This window comes from Vulpes lagopus, chromosome 19, assembly GCF_018345385.1.
Source record: "Vulpes lagopus strain Blue_001 chromosome 19, ASM1834538v1, whole genome shotgun sequence".
NCBI lineage: Eukaryota > Metazoa > Chordata > Mammalia > Carnivora > Canidae > Vulpes > Vulpes lagopus.
In genome coordinates, this window is record NC_054842.1 from 11,940,150 (window position 1) to 11,955,544 (window position 15,395).

The window sequence follows — 15,395 nt, forward strand, 5'->3', positions numbered from 1 at the left end:
CCTAATGCTCCGGTTGAAGACATTTAGCACGAAAACCAAACACATGTCATAGATAGTAAGGAGTGCTGGGAGGGAGAAGGGGTGAGGCACAACACTAAGGCAGGTGTCCACGGACGGCCGGCTTGCCGAGGGGGAGGGACAGGCGGCAGAGACCATGCTGGCCCCAGGGACTGAGGGCTTGAACTTTTTCCTGAATTCACTGAGAAACCACTGGGGGCATTAAGCCAGGGACTGACACAGTTCAATTTAGGTTTAGGTTTTTAACTGATAATTTCAAATTTCCATGAAAAGAAAGGATTCTGGGGGTGCGATGGGAAGCCCTAATCACAAGGCAGGTGCAAAGTGGTAATGGTTTGGACTTAGAGCTTGACAGAGGAGCCAAGTGGGAAACTTGCCTATGAAGCGGGTGGGGGGCTCGTGGCAGAGAGGGAGGGATCCAGCGTATCCCCCCCTCAGGTCTAGGTTTGATGAGCTGGAAGACTCATCAAAGACTAAGGGAGGAGCAGGTCTAGACTGGGTTGGACCTGAGGGAGGAGCAAGTCTAGAGGGGAGAGGATTAAGAGGAGCTGAACAGAGATAAGAATTCAGAGGCCCAGCAGAAAGACTCTTGGGTATCTCTTACTCCAGGTGGCCTTTCCCTCTCTGAACCTGTTTCTCTGTAAAATGGGGACAGGAGGTGGACCACAGAAACTCTTTGGAGCAGGCTGGTTTTGCCCCCCAGTGCTCAGTGTAGTGACCCCTCTCCAGTGAGGGAGAGATGTCGGTGCCCTCCCTAAGGGGTCTGAGAGCAGTCAGAGATGTGCTGGATCTCAGGCCGGCTCCCACCTAGCCCCGCTCTCCAGGGGATCCCGGCACCTGGGCAGGTAGGCGATGAACTCCTCCAGCAGCTCTCACGTGTCCAATCAGCAGAGCCTGGCAACCAGCCTTCTCTCGGATCCCTGGAAGTGCCTGCTACTCGTGTTCCTCCCTGACACTCTGCTAATTGCATTCCTCCTGACGGCTTTTCCTTCTGTCCCTGCTGGAATTGTCAAGGCAGCCCTTTCACTTAAGAACCTGGATGGCAGCCCACCATCTGGCTAACCCCGAGGCTGCCAGCCTCACAGGGGCCCACATGGTGCCTTTGTGCAGATGAGAAAAAGGCAGCCCTTCCTCAGGCAGAGTCAGCCTCTCTCACCAGAACCCACCTAATGACAAGTTGGATATGAGGTAGATTGCAGCTCCCACCATTTATGAGCCAGATGCCCTTGTGCAGTGAACAACCTGCATGGCTGTACTTGGTGGCCTTAGCCTCTGAAAATGATGGACAAAAATAGAAGAGTAGGTTAGGAGAAAATGTAAGGGAAAGAGGGTATGTTTTCCTGGGAAGAAGGTGTAAACTGGTGACCTTGCGCTCCAAAGAGGGAGGTTTGTGAGTAAGGCAGGTGTAGCGTCAGGATAATGCCAACCCCAACTCTTGCCTCTTTGGGTAACAGGACTGGAGAAAGAATGTCCTCCCTGGAAGGGCTGGAAGGGATGTAGTTCTACAGGGAAAGCTGAAGACACCCAAAGAGGACAAAGAGCATTTGACAGAAGTCCTCTCCCAGGGCCGGGGGAGGGGTGCTGGCCAGGCAAGGGACTGCTCATCCAGGCACCAAAGTGTCCGTTGGAGCCTAGTCTTTTGAGGCGTGGTCTGCGTATCTTTCATCTGTGGTGTTTTTACCTTTAAATATTTGAAAAGACATTTTTTTTTTTAAGAGTGAAAACTAGGATGGCTGTTTTGGGAGGAACATGAGACTGGGAGATTGTGGGATTAAAGGGCCTAGCCTTTCTCTCCCGCCCTCCATATTCCCACGAAAGCTGTGCTAGTTCCTAGGCCCAGGCTGGAGAGAGACTTTGGACTGCTTCTTGTGGTCTCACGGTGGCCACCCTTGAGATGTTCTCAAGAACATTTCCCTTTGAGACCTGGGCCACAGTCCTAGTGTTCTTCGGAAAGACCACCCAGCCCAGAAGATGACCCACTATCTGCTACCTTCCCCCAATATCTGGGGCAGCCAGGGTTTCAGAGGCCAGGGTGCCCCTTCAACTACCCTGGAAGCCCAGAAAGATGTGGAGTCAGGCTAACCCGGGTCTGTATCCCAAGCCTGCTGCTTCCTTCCTGTGTGACCATAGACAAGTCACCCAACCTCTCTCAGCCTTGGCATCCCCCTCTTTTAGTGGAACTAATCATGACTCCTAATGGCTAGCTTGAACACAGTAACATCTGCTGCCCCCTGTCCCTGCAGAAGGCATGTAAAACAGCTGTGCAGATGCTGAGGGGTCACCTAATTCATGATGGTACCAGGTGCCTGCTATGTCATGGGCCTGGCCTCACCAAGCCCTGGTTCTTCTGGCAAGTGGAGAGCTCAAAACATGAGGCATTCATGTCCCAGCCTCAAAGTTGGCTGATTTGGCCTTTTTCTACTTGCCCCAGGCTGGTGAGGGAAGTCCACACAAGAATCGGATCCTGGGAGGGGCCCACGGTGAGCTCCTTAGATCTGGGGCTGAGGCAGGCCTGAGGCTTACTGAGGGCTTGGTCAAAGCCTACCCAGCTCAGAGGGCAGTGGGGGGAGCTAGGGGGCTGAGTGAGGACTTCTCTTGCAGTGGGAGCCTCTTGTAGCATGAGACTGGGAGACTGTGGGGTTAAAGGCCCTAGCGTTTACCTCTCACCCTCCAAATTCCCCTCAACACACAAAAGCTGTGCTGGTTCCCAGGCCAGTATACACGGGAGGCCTTCTTCGAAAGGGTTGCCAAGTCAGGAAGCTCTCCTGCTTGCTCCAGGACCTTGCAGTGGAAAGAGACCCAGGCCCAGCTACCCTTCCCTGGCTGTCCCCTGACCCCTTAGCTGTCCCTCAATTCCTCGGCCATCAAGTAGGATGCTAAGAACCTCTTTTCAATGGTAGCCAGGAGGATTTCCAGAAATAGCAGGCAGCGAATCACCAGGTCCAGTGAATTCCAAGCCAAGTTTAGAAATATTAAATGCACATACATTTAATAGCTCTCAGGACAGCTCGACCCCTCTTACAGCTCTGCACCTGGACCCCCGAAACAAGTCCTCAGGTCCCCCCAGTGCAGACAGGGCCAAGGTTACCTGGGAAGGCTCTGGGGATCACACCTGCCGTAGCCACATCTCTCCATGTGGCCTTGGCCCCTCAGAGCCTGGCTTCTCAAGTATGAAGTGGGATTCCCTTCCGCACCAGAGGGTTGAGGGGATCCAGTAAGATCCTGGGCCTCGAGCGCTCTGGACGGGATCAACGTGCGAAGGTTCTCCAAACTTGTCATGGTGATGGAGGTGATGATGGCAATGTCACTGCTGCTGGTGCTTGTGACAGTGACAATGCCAGTGATGGTGACAACAGTGGTTGTGGTGACCGTGATGGCACTGGTGGTGGTGATGCTGGTCACAGTGATGATACTGGTGCTGGTGGTGACAGTGATGCTGGTGGCAGTGCTCACGTGATGGTGGGATGATGGTGACACCAGTGACAATATGGCTGTGGTGCTGGTAAGGAAGGCGCTGCAGGGCAGAGACCTTAGGACCCATCTTTCTCTGCAATTCCTCATCCCCTCACCTCATCTCCTTCACTACTGTGCTCTCCCTCTTCCTCCAACCCTTTACCTCCTCCTCTTGCCCTCCTCTCTCCTGCTCCTTACATCCCCTTCCTTCTCCTCCCCTGTCTGCCTCCCTCCCACCCCAGCAAGCCAGCTTTCTCCTGGACTCGGACCCAGGCGCCTCTCTAGTGAGTCCTGGGGTAGAGGGAAGGGGATCTTCTCTTCCTCCCTGATTTTCTCCTCTACCCCTTCCCTGGGCTAGAGAGTGGGCAGCCCTCATGTCACATGCCCCCTTAGCCATCTTGTCCCTTTCCTACAGCTTTGGGCTTCCAAGGACAGTGGAAGCTGCCACTGCCCCGGAGCCCCAGGCCCAGCGAAGTTCAGCCCCAAGATCCTGCCGCGCTGTGCTCCTTGATCCCCCTCACACATGCCTTTGCCTGGGTGGGTTCCTGCCAGGACTCCCTGCTTCTCCATTTATGAGGATTTCAGACCCACACCCTTATCAGGTGTCCCCCTACCCCACTCCCTGCCTCACCTGTGGTGCCTCTCCAGCAGCACATCTGAGCCACACCAGATGTGGGGGGAAAGCAGGCCCGTCGGCCCAGGCAGGCTGACCCAGGAGGAGCCACTTGGCCCAGCCAGAGGGCTGCTGTCTGTACCCACAGGACAATGAAACCATCTGTCACCCCAGTGCCTGTGACCCTATGACAAGGGTGAACATTTAGCTCATGACAAGGGTCCTGCGAGTCATTCTGTACCAAGAATCCAGGCTGTGACGAGGATCTCTTTATTATTTGCCTTGCACCAGGGGTCAGTTTCAGATATTACAAGGGGGCAGGGCTGAGCCCAAAAAGGCCTGCTCTGACTGTAGCTCATGTTGGAGGGGCCCCTGGCAGCCCTGGAGGAGAGTTTCCCCACCTCGTGATGCCCTGGGTCTAGTGCAGGGTGGCTGGAGCCTGATGCAGCCGGGGTTGGCAGGGATGAGGTGAGCTTAGAGACAACCTGTGCTTACCCTGCGGACTCACCCTGCCCCCAGCCTCAACCTCTCTCCTCTCCACCCCTGCCCTCCACCCAGGCCGCAACGTGAGCCGGAGCTGCACCAACGAGGGCTGGACGCACTTGGAGCCTGGCCCCTACCCCGTTGCCTGTGGCCTGGATGACAAGACATCAGATGTGGACCAGGTGGGCCTCAGTGCACCCCTGCCGCCCCCAGAGTGCCTTCGCCTGTGAGGCTTCTTCCACTTTCTCAGTAAGAAGTAAGGTTGCTGTCTGTGTGAAAGCCAGGACTCACAGGGTCTGCCCTCCCCCAAACCTCCTCCCTTACCAGATTGGTACTTCCAGTGGCTCATCCCCCTGTCTCTCCCTTACTGGGAACAGGAAGAGGGCTTTTATCAGGATGACACAGAGCAGCAGAAGCTGAAGCAGCATCCCCCAGCTGGGCCACCCTGGGAGCCTTGCTCCAGCTCTGGAGGTGGCAGGGCAGGCAGGTATCATCTTTCCGACTCAGGCAGAGGGAAACTGAGGGGCCAATACCCAGCTGCCAGTCAGAGACAGGAACAGGGACAGGACCGTGGTCCTCAGTCCCAGGACAGGGTTATGTGCCAGAGCAGGTGAAGCTGTATGGCTGTGGGCCCAGGAGCCAGGTAGGGATGCTGATAGGAAGGTAGAGCGTAAGTGGAGTCCTCAGCTAGGAACCCCTCATTGCTTTGGTGTTGGGACACAGGTGTATATGTGTGTCCATCTGCTACGACCTCTGTCCCACCCCAGACACTCTTCTCAGAGCTTTCACTCGTCCCATGGGAGAAACTTCCTCAGAGGCCTTCAGAGCCCATCAGGTCATCAGGCAGGATCTAAATCCCCTAAATCCCACATGACCACTAGCCTGTACTCTGGCAGGGGTAGGACATGGAGAGCAAGAAGGGATTTGCCCAGTGACTGAGGCTCTGCATGTGTGTCCATAGGGAGGGCCCTGGGAGGCGCCCAGCAAGAATCCCTTGGATTCCAAAATAGTCCTGCCAGCCCCTGAAAGGCCAGATCACCCTCATCCAGCTGACCACTGCCTCTGAGAGCCCATGATGGGCAGTTATCCCCAGTGTCTTCTTTGCTGTTCTAATTCCCCGTGTGCCTCTCTTGCTGCACAGGGAAAGGGCCTCATATGGAGTCTGAAGGGCTAGAGTGTTGGGCCGCGAGGGTGCTGAGCCCTGGGCCTCTTCATCTGCTAAGGCAGGGATGGGAGGCCGGGTGGGGGGGCACTTGCCCCTGCCAGCATACCCTGGATGCGGCCACCCCATCCCACCTAAGACTCCCCCATCCGCCCTGTAGCAGCAGCAGTCAATGTTCTACAGTTCTGTGAAGACCGGCTACACCATTGGCTACAGCCTGTCCCTCGCCACCCTTCTGGTTGCCACGGCCATCTTGAGCCTGTTCAGGTGAGGTCTAGCCCCAGCAACAAGCCTTAAAGCAGACCCAGCCAGGTCACTCCTATGCTCCAGCCCAGCCCCGCCCAGTCGTGCTCCGGCCCCTTCCCCTGACAACCCCCCTCCCACCCAGGCAGCTCACAGTTCCTGCCCCTGTTCCCCTGCCAGGCCAGCCTCCCCGGGAGACACCAGGCTGCTCAGAGTGTCCCACCTGTCTTGGCCGAGTCCCCATGGATGGTGCTGCGCCTGGGGACAGGGCACCAGGGGGAGGGGCTGGCCCTGGAGGCTGAGGCATCGGGAGGCCAGGCCGCCCTGGGCTGGGGTGCCTCGGGGGGGACCTGCCCTCCAGCGGAGCCCCTGGACAGTGTGGTGGGGGTGGGGCTCCAAGGCCCCTGCAACTCCCCAGCACTGCCCACCTTGCACAGGAAGCTCCACTGCACGCGGAATTACATCCACATGCACCTCTTCATATCCTTCATCCTGAGGGCCGCCTCTGTCTTCATCAAAGACTTGACCCTCTTCAACAGCGAGGAGCTGGACTATTGCACGAAGGGCTCGGTGAGAACCCTGCCCGGGCCCACCTCGCTCGCCCTCTGCACCTTGTCACACCTGAATCCCTCTTCTCCCACTCCTTCTCCCTCTTTCCTCTCTCCTCCTTCCTCTTCTCTCTCTCCCCAAGGATGGCCAAAGCCCTATCTGATCCCTTCTGCAGCTCCTTGAATCCCACTCCCCTCCCAGCAACAGGACATGGTGCTCAGCTCCCCAGGTGCTTGCAGACCTGCCCGTGCCTGGGACAGATGCCTCTCCTTGGCAGGAAATGCGACATTTTGTAGCCAGAGTCCACAGCCCCCCCCTCCCCACCCCCCACCCTACCCCCACCCCCACCCACCCACCACCACCACCACCACCCCCACCACCCCCACCCCCGCCATCCTGCCACTATCCCTAACTTCCCGAGTGAACTTTGGGAACTCCCCGCCTAAGTTTCCCCATCTTGCAAGGACTTCCAAGCTTCCTTCCTACTCCCCCACCCCTGACCCCCCCCCCACCACCACCACCACCTGGAGCAAGTCCAAATACACACAGTCCTTCTCTTCCCTTCTTCCCCTGCCATCAGTCCTGTTCTGGACCTTCCTCAGGAAGAGTAGTTAAGAGAGTGTCTAAGGAATTCATTGCCCATCACTAAGGGGTCCATCTCCAATGATCATGAGCTTTGGACCCCTTCTCCAAGTGCTCAAGACCAGCCCTGGCTCCTACCCATTCATGAGAGACCTCAGAAGCAGTGAATTATTTCAGGGATCAGCAATACCTTCTCCCCAGAAAATGAACCTATGATGGTGGAATCTCAGGGATCTTAACAAGAGGGAGAGAAAACCCAGGATGGCCACTCTAGCCAATCCCAGAGCTCCTCAGAGGATCCCACCCAGGAGCTGGGGCCTCTGAGCCACAGAGCCTAGAAGCCAGGAAGCTCCTGCTCTCTTGTTAAGACTAATTGTGGAGCCTGCCTTCCTGGTTCATTAGCAGCTATCTGAAGCTTTTCTAAGGCAAGAAGCACAGATAATTGTCCTGTTAAAGAAATGAGCTATTCTAGTTGTAAAGCAAGTGGGGGAGGACAGGGGACACAGGCCCGCCTGTAGCTGGAAGGACTGGTGTGCCACCTGAGGAAGGATTTTGCAGCCCGAGGGAGAGGAAAGCAAGCTGCTCGCTGAGGATGTCTTAAAGCCAAGGACACAGGAAGGAAGGTTGGGAACCTGTGCTCCAGGGAGCAGTGGAATCCAGAGGGCTTCCTGGAGGGGGATGGCTTTAAGCTCTGGCTCACAGGTATTTGGGCTTGATCTGAAGTGGAAGATTGCTTCTGGGAGAGGACAGAGGGCCCAGAAGACCTTCCAGTGGTGCCAGATGGGCCACCCTGATTGCCCTACTCAGGGATCCCCCTGACTCTTTCCCTCACCTGCCTGAGGAACCCAGTCTCCCACCAGCCCCTCTGCCTCTAGGAGGAATGACCATCCCTTCCCTCTCCATTTCTACTTCCTCTTCCTCTGCCTCTTCCCTGTCCCCACCTGTCCTCAGCACCTTCATCAGAGCCCCACTCCACAGCCCCACTTCCAGCTACAGGCTACATTCCAGCTCTATACCTTTAGGCAACTCTTGCAAACTGAAGCAAGAATTCTCCCTCATACCTCTTCCAGCTGCCTTCAATCCTAATTGAAATAAGGTGAATGAGTAAGTTGGGGAGGGGTTAGTGAATGGGTAGGTAGATGGCTGAGTAAACAGGTGCATGGATGACTGTGTAGGTGGAAGGATAGATGGGCAAAGCAGGAAAAATTGGATAGATGATGGGTAGAGGAGGGGGTGAGTAGATAGGTGGATGGATGAGTGGATGGATAGCTGGTTAGGTGGACGGATGCTAGTGGATGTCTAATAGGTGGATAGGTAGAAGATGGAGAGATAGGTGGGTGAGCGCATGGATGGATTGATAGATGGGAAGATGAATAAATGATCAGTGGACGTGTGGATGGTGGATGGACAGATGGGTGAGCTGGTAGTGGGTATCTAGTGCGTAAATAAGTGGATAGGTGGGTGGGTGGATAGAAAGAGAGAAGACAAATGAATAGATGATAAATTGACGGATGATGGATAATTAAAATTGCAAGCTTATCCCAAAATATCAGATTATCTAAAATCAAGGATAATGGGAAAACCACCAGGTACCTTTCTAAGGGGACAATGCAAAAACATCAAAGAGATTAAACTGGCCGTGCTGCACCTGTGTTTGTTGGCCCAAATAGACCATGGGCAGACAGGGAGCCCTGCTAGCCCCAGTGAGCCCCTTCTCTGTCCTCCGCCTGCAGGTGAGCTGTAAGGCAGCCGTCGTCTTTTTCCAGTACTGTGTGATGGCCAACTTCTTCTGGCTGCTGGTGGAGGGCCTCTACCTGCACACACTGCTTGCCGTCTCCTTCTTCTCTGAGCGGAAGTACTTCTGGGGGTACATACTCATCGGCTGGGGTATGGTACCAGGGAGGGCATCCAGGCTGGGGACAGAAGGGACAAGGCCGGGGAGCCCACTAGAGGGTGGGTGCCGACCCTGCACACTTAACTATCCCTGGGCTGCAGGTCCTGCCAGGCTCTCCGTGGAGGGTTGACAAAAGTCCCCCAAATGTCTGACCCCAGGGCAGGCGCCCTCTGGCTGCAGTTGCTCCTAGGGCCCATCTGTGGGACAGGTTCTGTGAGCGCCTATTTCCCCTCCAGCCCTTGAAATACAGGGCCACTGCCAGTCTGTAAAGTGTCTCCATCAAAATTATAAAAAGTTTCTCCCTTTAGGTGGACACAGCCCCTCAGGCATAGAGCTCCACTCCCTCAATGGATGGAGCATCTTTGCACAATGAACAATCTATGCCACCACAGGTGGCAGCCCTGGCAACCTACCCTCTTCCCCCTTTATCTCTGGTTCTTTCTCCTAAATCTCTCTCTTGTGCCCTCTCCTCTCTTTCTCTCTCCTTCGGCCCTGTCAGGGGTGCCCAGCACATTCACCATGGTGTGGACCATCATCATGATCCGTTTTGAAGATTATGGGTGAGCTGTCACCACGCCCCTTCCCTCTGGCTGCCATCACTCAGGGCAGGTTCCCTGGGTGGGATGAGGGGGACCTGGGAGTAACAGACTCTGGACCTGTAGTTTCTAAAGGGTTCTGGGGCAGAGCTGAGGGAGGGCCTCTGACTCAGGCTGAGGACAACTGCTCTCATTCTCCCCCATCATGCTCTGTTCAGATGCTGGGACACCATCAACTCCTCATTGTGGTGGATCATAAAGGCCCCCATCCTCACCTCCATCTTGGTAAGACCTCTTCCTACCACATAGAGATGGGGAAACTGAGGCCCAGATTGGGTAGTCAGCTTACTTCAGGCCACAGGAAATTCACGTCAGGGTTAGAAATGAAACACAGGCTTCCCACTGCCTATGCAGAATTTTTTTAAAGATTTTATTTATTCATGAAAGACACAGAGAGAGAGGCAGAGACATAGGCAGAGGGAGAAGCAGACTCCCTGTGGGGAGCCCGATGCAGGATTCAATCCCAGGACCCGGGGATCATGCCCTGAGCTGAAGGCAGATGCTCAACCACTGAGCACCCAGGTGCCCCTTCCTATGCAGGATTATCCCCAGTCCTTTTCCCATCAGTTCTTCTTCTAGGGTCAAGAAAATGGATTGGAAGGCCCAGTCTTTAAGATGTGAAGTAGAGTTCCCACATAGCCTGCCCAAAGGGTGAAAAACTAGGGAAAAGATAAGATGGACAGGCAACAGGGTCCTGGGGGAAAAAATAGTCCAGGGAGCTGGACAACCAGGCCTCCTCCCCTTTCTGACCATCAATCTTGACCTCATTCACCAGGTGAACTTTATCCTATTTATTCGCATCATCCGAATCCTGGTTCAGAAACTTCGGTCCCCAAATGTTGGGAAGAGTGACAGCAGCCCATACTCGTGAGTAAGCCCTGGGACCTCCCCATGTCTCTGTCCCCAGTCTTCAAATCTGCCCACATTTCCTTAAAGTTCTCTGAGAACTTTGATGACTCCAGAGTCACCAAAAAGCCACCCTGCTCTTGCCCACCTCCACCCCCATGACCTGGCTCAGCCCTCAAGTGTCCCCTTCCCCAGCCCCACCGTCACCGGTCTCATGAGCCCCAGACCTGCTTATCCTGCGGTCACTTACCTAAGCAAGTGATCTGACCCAGGTATGCATTTGCCACCAAGCCACGGAGCTGGAGAAGACAACAGATAACCTGTGCTTTATTCACACCACGTGCCCAGTCCCTGGCACGTGTCCAGCGCAGAAACGGGACACAGTAAATGCACAGTAGATGCATGCCCTGGGGGAGCCCCCAGCTGAACAATGGGGTAGCCACATTCTGGATGCAGTAGCCCCCAGTAATAGTCCACCTGCAGAGGACGTGCAATAGGCATGTGTCAAGGGGTTTCCCCACATCATCTTATGTCATCTACACAGTCCCCTCTAAGCTGTTCCCATTTTACAGGTGAGGAACTAGACACACACTTCCTCTTCTTCAAGGGTCTGGGAGCACATCGCCATGGCAGGGGAGGGCACGGCATCCATGGGACTGTGGTCATGCTGCTTACTTAGGTGTGAGGGCTGTCCTCTGCTCTTGGGAGGACTGGAGGAACAGGAAGGGTTCCATGAGAATGACAGAGCTTGAAGACCGAAAGAAAGAGATAGTAGGGTGGGCTGTGGGGCGATGTGTAGGGGTCTGCCTGCCTACACATGGGAATAGGAGATTGCTTATCAGTACTCCAGAGACCAGACAACCCGGGGGCTTCCCATAAGGCCCTTCCAGTCCTGAGCTTCTGGACCATTCCTGGCTTGGCTTCTCTTTGGGGAGTCTTGTGCTGTGGTTCTAAGATTCTTGGCTAGAATGTCACGAGCTGCTGGATTTAGGATTCTATTCTGGAATCCTGTGATTCTCTCTGCTGAGACTAAGGCTCACGTTCCTGGTGTGACGGCATTCTCCCCCGCTGGGTGCGTAGGAGGAGCTTCCCTTCCAGTCTGAGAACAGGAAGGCACCGCAGGGGTCTGTAGTCTGCCAGGGGGCAGCATTTCGGGCCTGTGCATCCTCATCCTCAACTTTGCCTGTGGGGCCCTGTGTTCCCCAATGTACCACTGCTCCAAAGGACTTGGATTGGAGGCAAAGAGCTGGTCAACACCAGGGCCCCGTGGGTGAGACAGAAACTGAACAGCTGTCGGCAGTCAGAGGGTGGGGGGAATAGGAGATGGAGCTCCCTGCTGAGGGGCTGTTAGCTCCCACTCTCCACCTCCCCATAAGCCTTCAATTTAAAGAAAGCCTCCATCTGTCAGCTTGGGCTAGGTTTGTGGCCAGAGATGGGTGGGCAGTGCTCAAGATCTTGGCACGGCTGGGAACCAGGTCCAAGAAGAAGGAGCAAGAGGGGCAAGGAAGGCCAGCATCTCTGCCCGCGGTCTGCTGTGGGACCTGAGGCCCAGGACTAATGTTCCCTGGATTGACTGCCAAAGAAGAAGAAGAGATAAAGACCAAGACCCCTGCCCCTCAGCCCTCTCCCAGCCAGGGAACCATGGGTTCACACTGCATGGACCAGTTCTGAGGTCAGGTGGCTGGGAGGCCTACACCAGGATGACCCCTGCTCCACGGGAGAGGGATGAGTCATTTAGAATGAATATTAACCCTACCAAGCACACAAGGCTGGTGAAGGAGGCGCAGGTCCTTCAGGGGAGGCTGGGAGTGTGTGTATTGGCGTGGGGAGGCTGGGAGAGAGAGAAGCAATTGCAGAAAATGTGGTAACTCCTAGAGAAGTGGACAGCTGAGAAGCCAAAGGCAGCTGTGCTAAACCATGCACAAACTTGAGCGCTCAGCATCCTCCCAAGTGGCCTGGGGCATATGTGGTCACCCCAATTACAAAGACTTCTTTCCCAAATGGCCTCATCCCCAGTAGAAAATTGGTCTCTCCTAGATGCACTGTACTTTATAGCACCTAAAGCACTTCTGAGCTTACAGTTGGGCCGCATTTCTGTAATTTGATCATGTTGAGCATACATAAAGATTAGGGAAACTGAGACCAGGAGAGGAGAAACCAGGATCTCCTGTTGGCTGAGAACATCTCTCCCTTTGCTGCCACTGAGCCTGAAATACTAGTCTCAACTTCAGAGTTCAGTACTGGCCTCCTTTATAGTCTCTCCTCCAGAAGGGTGAGAATAGAGTGTCCTCCGTCAAGCTTTCCTCCAGGCTAGGAGAGCTGAGGGGCATGAGGGCATAGGCACTGCAGATACGGAACGGAAACAGGCGCACATAATATTTCCAGGAGCCAGCAGCCCACCCTCACACATCCTGGTCATTGTCGCTATCTCCTGTACCCACTGTCTGCCCCTCCCCTGTCCCCAGGAGGCTGGCCAAGTCCACCCTTCTGCTGATCCCCCTGTTTGGAGTACACTACATCATGTTCGCCTTCTTTCCCAGCAACTTTAAAGCTGAGGTGAAAATGGTCTTTGAGCTCATCGTGGGGTCTTTCCAGGTATGAACTCTCAACCGAAGGCTGTGGTCTTCTCTGGGCTTTAAGGGAAGTTAACCTGCGGCCTTGGCCCCATGCCAGTGGCTTCCATTTTTTTCACCGTAATAAATACTGATTAAGTACCTACTGTATGCTTAGCTCTTTGATTAACCAGGGGAACACAGGGGGGCTAGGGCCAGGGGTGGTACAGGGCTAGGGGCTCTCAGAGTCCATCCACCTCACCTCTCCTGCTCCCTTCTTCTGCAGGGTTTTGTGGTGGCCATCCTCTACTGCTTCCTCAATGGCGAGGTAAGCCCCTCCCAGACCGTGGGGACCAGGCAATAGCACTCTGGTTGGCCCAGGGTCTGGAAACACTTATGGGATATGGGAGCAAGGATGGATTAAATCTTGCTACTCCAAGTGTGGTCAGACCAGAAAATAGGTGATGGCACACACTTAGCACCTGGTTAAAAATGCTGTTTTAAGCCCCACTCATGCCCCTCAGGACTGGCTGACTTAGCAAATGCATTTTAAAACAGACACATACACACCTGGGATTCTGGTGCACCTCAGTTTGTTAAGTAGCTGGGTGCAGAGAATGGAGATGGAGGGAGGGGCAGGGGTGGGCAGCCAGTGGAGCCAGTTACTGTGGAGCACTGGTTACAAAGCACAGAAATCCATCCACTCACTGAGCCCAAGTGAGCTGGTGGGCAGGGATCAGAGAAGGGGGATACAGCCACTCCCAGGCCAGCACCCCTCTCCCTCCCTGGCCTGCATTCTCTGATCCTCTCTGCCTCCTCTCTCCTCCTCCCCCTCCAAGGCCTTGACCTGACCCCCATTCCTATGTGGTCCCAGCTGTGCGCTGGCCCAAGGTTGCATCCGGGTCTCTCAATGTGGACTCCCCAAGAGGATATGACTGGGCGGCTCAGCACCCTAAATCCCGAGCAGCCCCATGGCTTCTTGGGGGCGGGCTTGACGGCCCTTCCTTCCCCAGGTGCAGGCCGAGCTGCGGCGGAAGTGGCGGCGCTGGCACCTGCAGGGCATCCTGGGCTCCAACGCCAAGTACCAGCACCCCTCGGGAGGCAGCAACGGGGCCACGTGCAGCACGCAGGTGTCCATGCTGACCCGCGTCAGCCCCGGCGCGCGCCGCTCCTCCAGCTTCCAGGCCGAGGTCTCCCTGGTCTGACCCCGGGCGCCCAGCGGCCCAGCGCGGCCCCTCGCGCGCAGCACCCCGGCGCCCCCGGGACGGACGCCGCAGGCGAGGCCAGCCCCAGCCGGGTTCGGAGGCTGTGCCGACCCCCGGCCGCTGTCCGGACGCCCCCGAGAGCGCTCCCCCGGCGCCTCCCCGAGGAGAGGAGGGGGCCCAGGTGCGGAGCCGTCGGCTGCGCGCCGGAGCGCGGGGGCTCGAACCGGGAGGACGAGAGGACGAGGGGCGGGGCGCGGTCTCGGACCCCTCCCGCCCAGGCTGACTCGGCGCAGGGAGCCCTCGGAGCCCATCCGGGACCCCGGGGCGGCCGGCGCGCGTGCCCGTCCCCGACGGTGGGCCTGGGAACGCGGAGCACGCGCCGAGGACACAAGGCTCTTGCCCCTGCACGTCACCGCCGCCGCCGCCGCCGCCACCTGGACGGGCCCGAAGTTCCTCCTTTGGGTTAAGCGCTGCCATTCAGGCGTCTCTTCCGAGATGCCCACCCCCACCCGGCGTCGTCCTCTAAGCTGCCAGCCCCTCCCCCCGTGGAGGAGGGCCTGCCCCGGCCTCGGGCAGGTGCGGTTCTGATAGGGAGTTTAGTTTGGGGAGCACACCTGTCTCCATCGTCCCGCCCAAGTGGAGCGGCCGGGATGGCTGGAACAGTTGAGACTGCCGCCAGCCCTGCCCATCCCCACGGGCAGGGGAGGCCTCCCTGGGCTGGCCACCTGTGTGCCAGGCTCAGAGACGTGCCCTCCGGAGCCCTTAACCCTCACGTACCCAGTAAGGTGGGAACTCCGGTCCCTGTTGCACAGACCAGGAAACAGTCTCACAGAGCGGTACCTCCCCTGGCACACAGCTTAGGGTTTGATCTCCGATCCGACTGACGGGAAAGTGAAAGCTCTTAACTGCTGCATTTTATATATTTTAACAAGCTGAATCCTCTTGGTTATTTGTATCATCACTAATATTATTACCACCTTCCCTGCAACCCCACTCCCACCCGACCCACCCTAGCATGTGACTGAGGAGTCCTCTGGCCCCTACCTCATCCGGACAAGGGGCTGGTGGCCCTAGCATCCTGTCTGCCCTGCACCCTGTGGCCACATGGCTTCCTGCCCACGCCCCAGCCACAAGACCCCCTCAGTTCTGCAAACAGGCTTGTACAACAATAAATGGTGGGTTGAATTGTCTTGGTTTCC

At 56.2% G+C, this 15,395-nt stretch overlaps 1 protein-coding gene across 5 annotated transcripts in view; it reads left to right on the plus strand.

Moving 5' to 3' along the window:
* The window catches only part of VIPR1 (vasoactive intestinal peptide receptor 1), a 32,771-nt gene extending 17,386 nt beyond the window's left edge, over positions 1-15,385 (plus strand). For 4 of the 5 annotated variants that reach the window (XM_041734477.1, XM_041734474.1, XM_041734475.1 and 1 more), the window contains exons 4-13: positions 4,643-4,749; positions 5,890-5,996; positions 6,410-6,542; positions 8,837-8,990; positions 9,497-9,557; positions 9,752-9,818; positions 10,369-10,460; positions 12,905-13,034; positions 13,278-13,319; positions 14,005-15,385. In XM_041734477.1, the coding sequence (XP_041590411.1) occupies positions 4,643-4,749; positions 5,890-5,996; positions 6,410-6,542; positions 8,837-8,990; positions 9,497-9,557; positions 9,752-9,818; positions 10,369-10,460; positions 12,905-13,034; positions 13,278-13,319; positions 14,005-14,196 (1,085 nt within the window). In that variant the 3' untranslated portion in view covers positions 14,197-15,385. Of the gene's footprint in view, positions 1-4,642; positions 4,750-5,889; positions 5,997-6,409; positions 6,543-8,836; positions 8,991-9,496; positions 9,558-9,751; positions 9,819-10,368; positions 10,461-12,904; positions 13,035-13,277; positions 13,320-14,004 lie in introns of those variants that run through there. The other variant, XM_041734478.1, reaches the window with a different exon arrangement.
* The last annotated feature ends 10 nt before the right edge of the window (positions 15,386-15,395 follow it).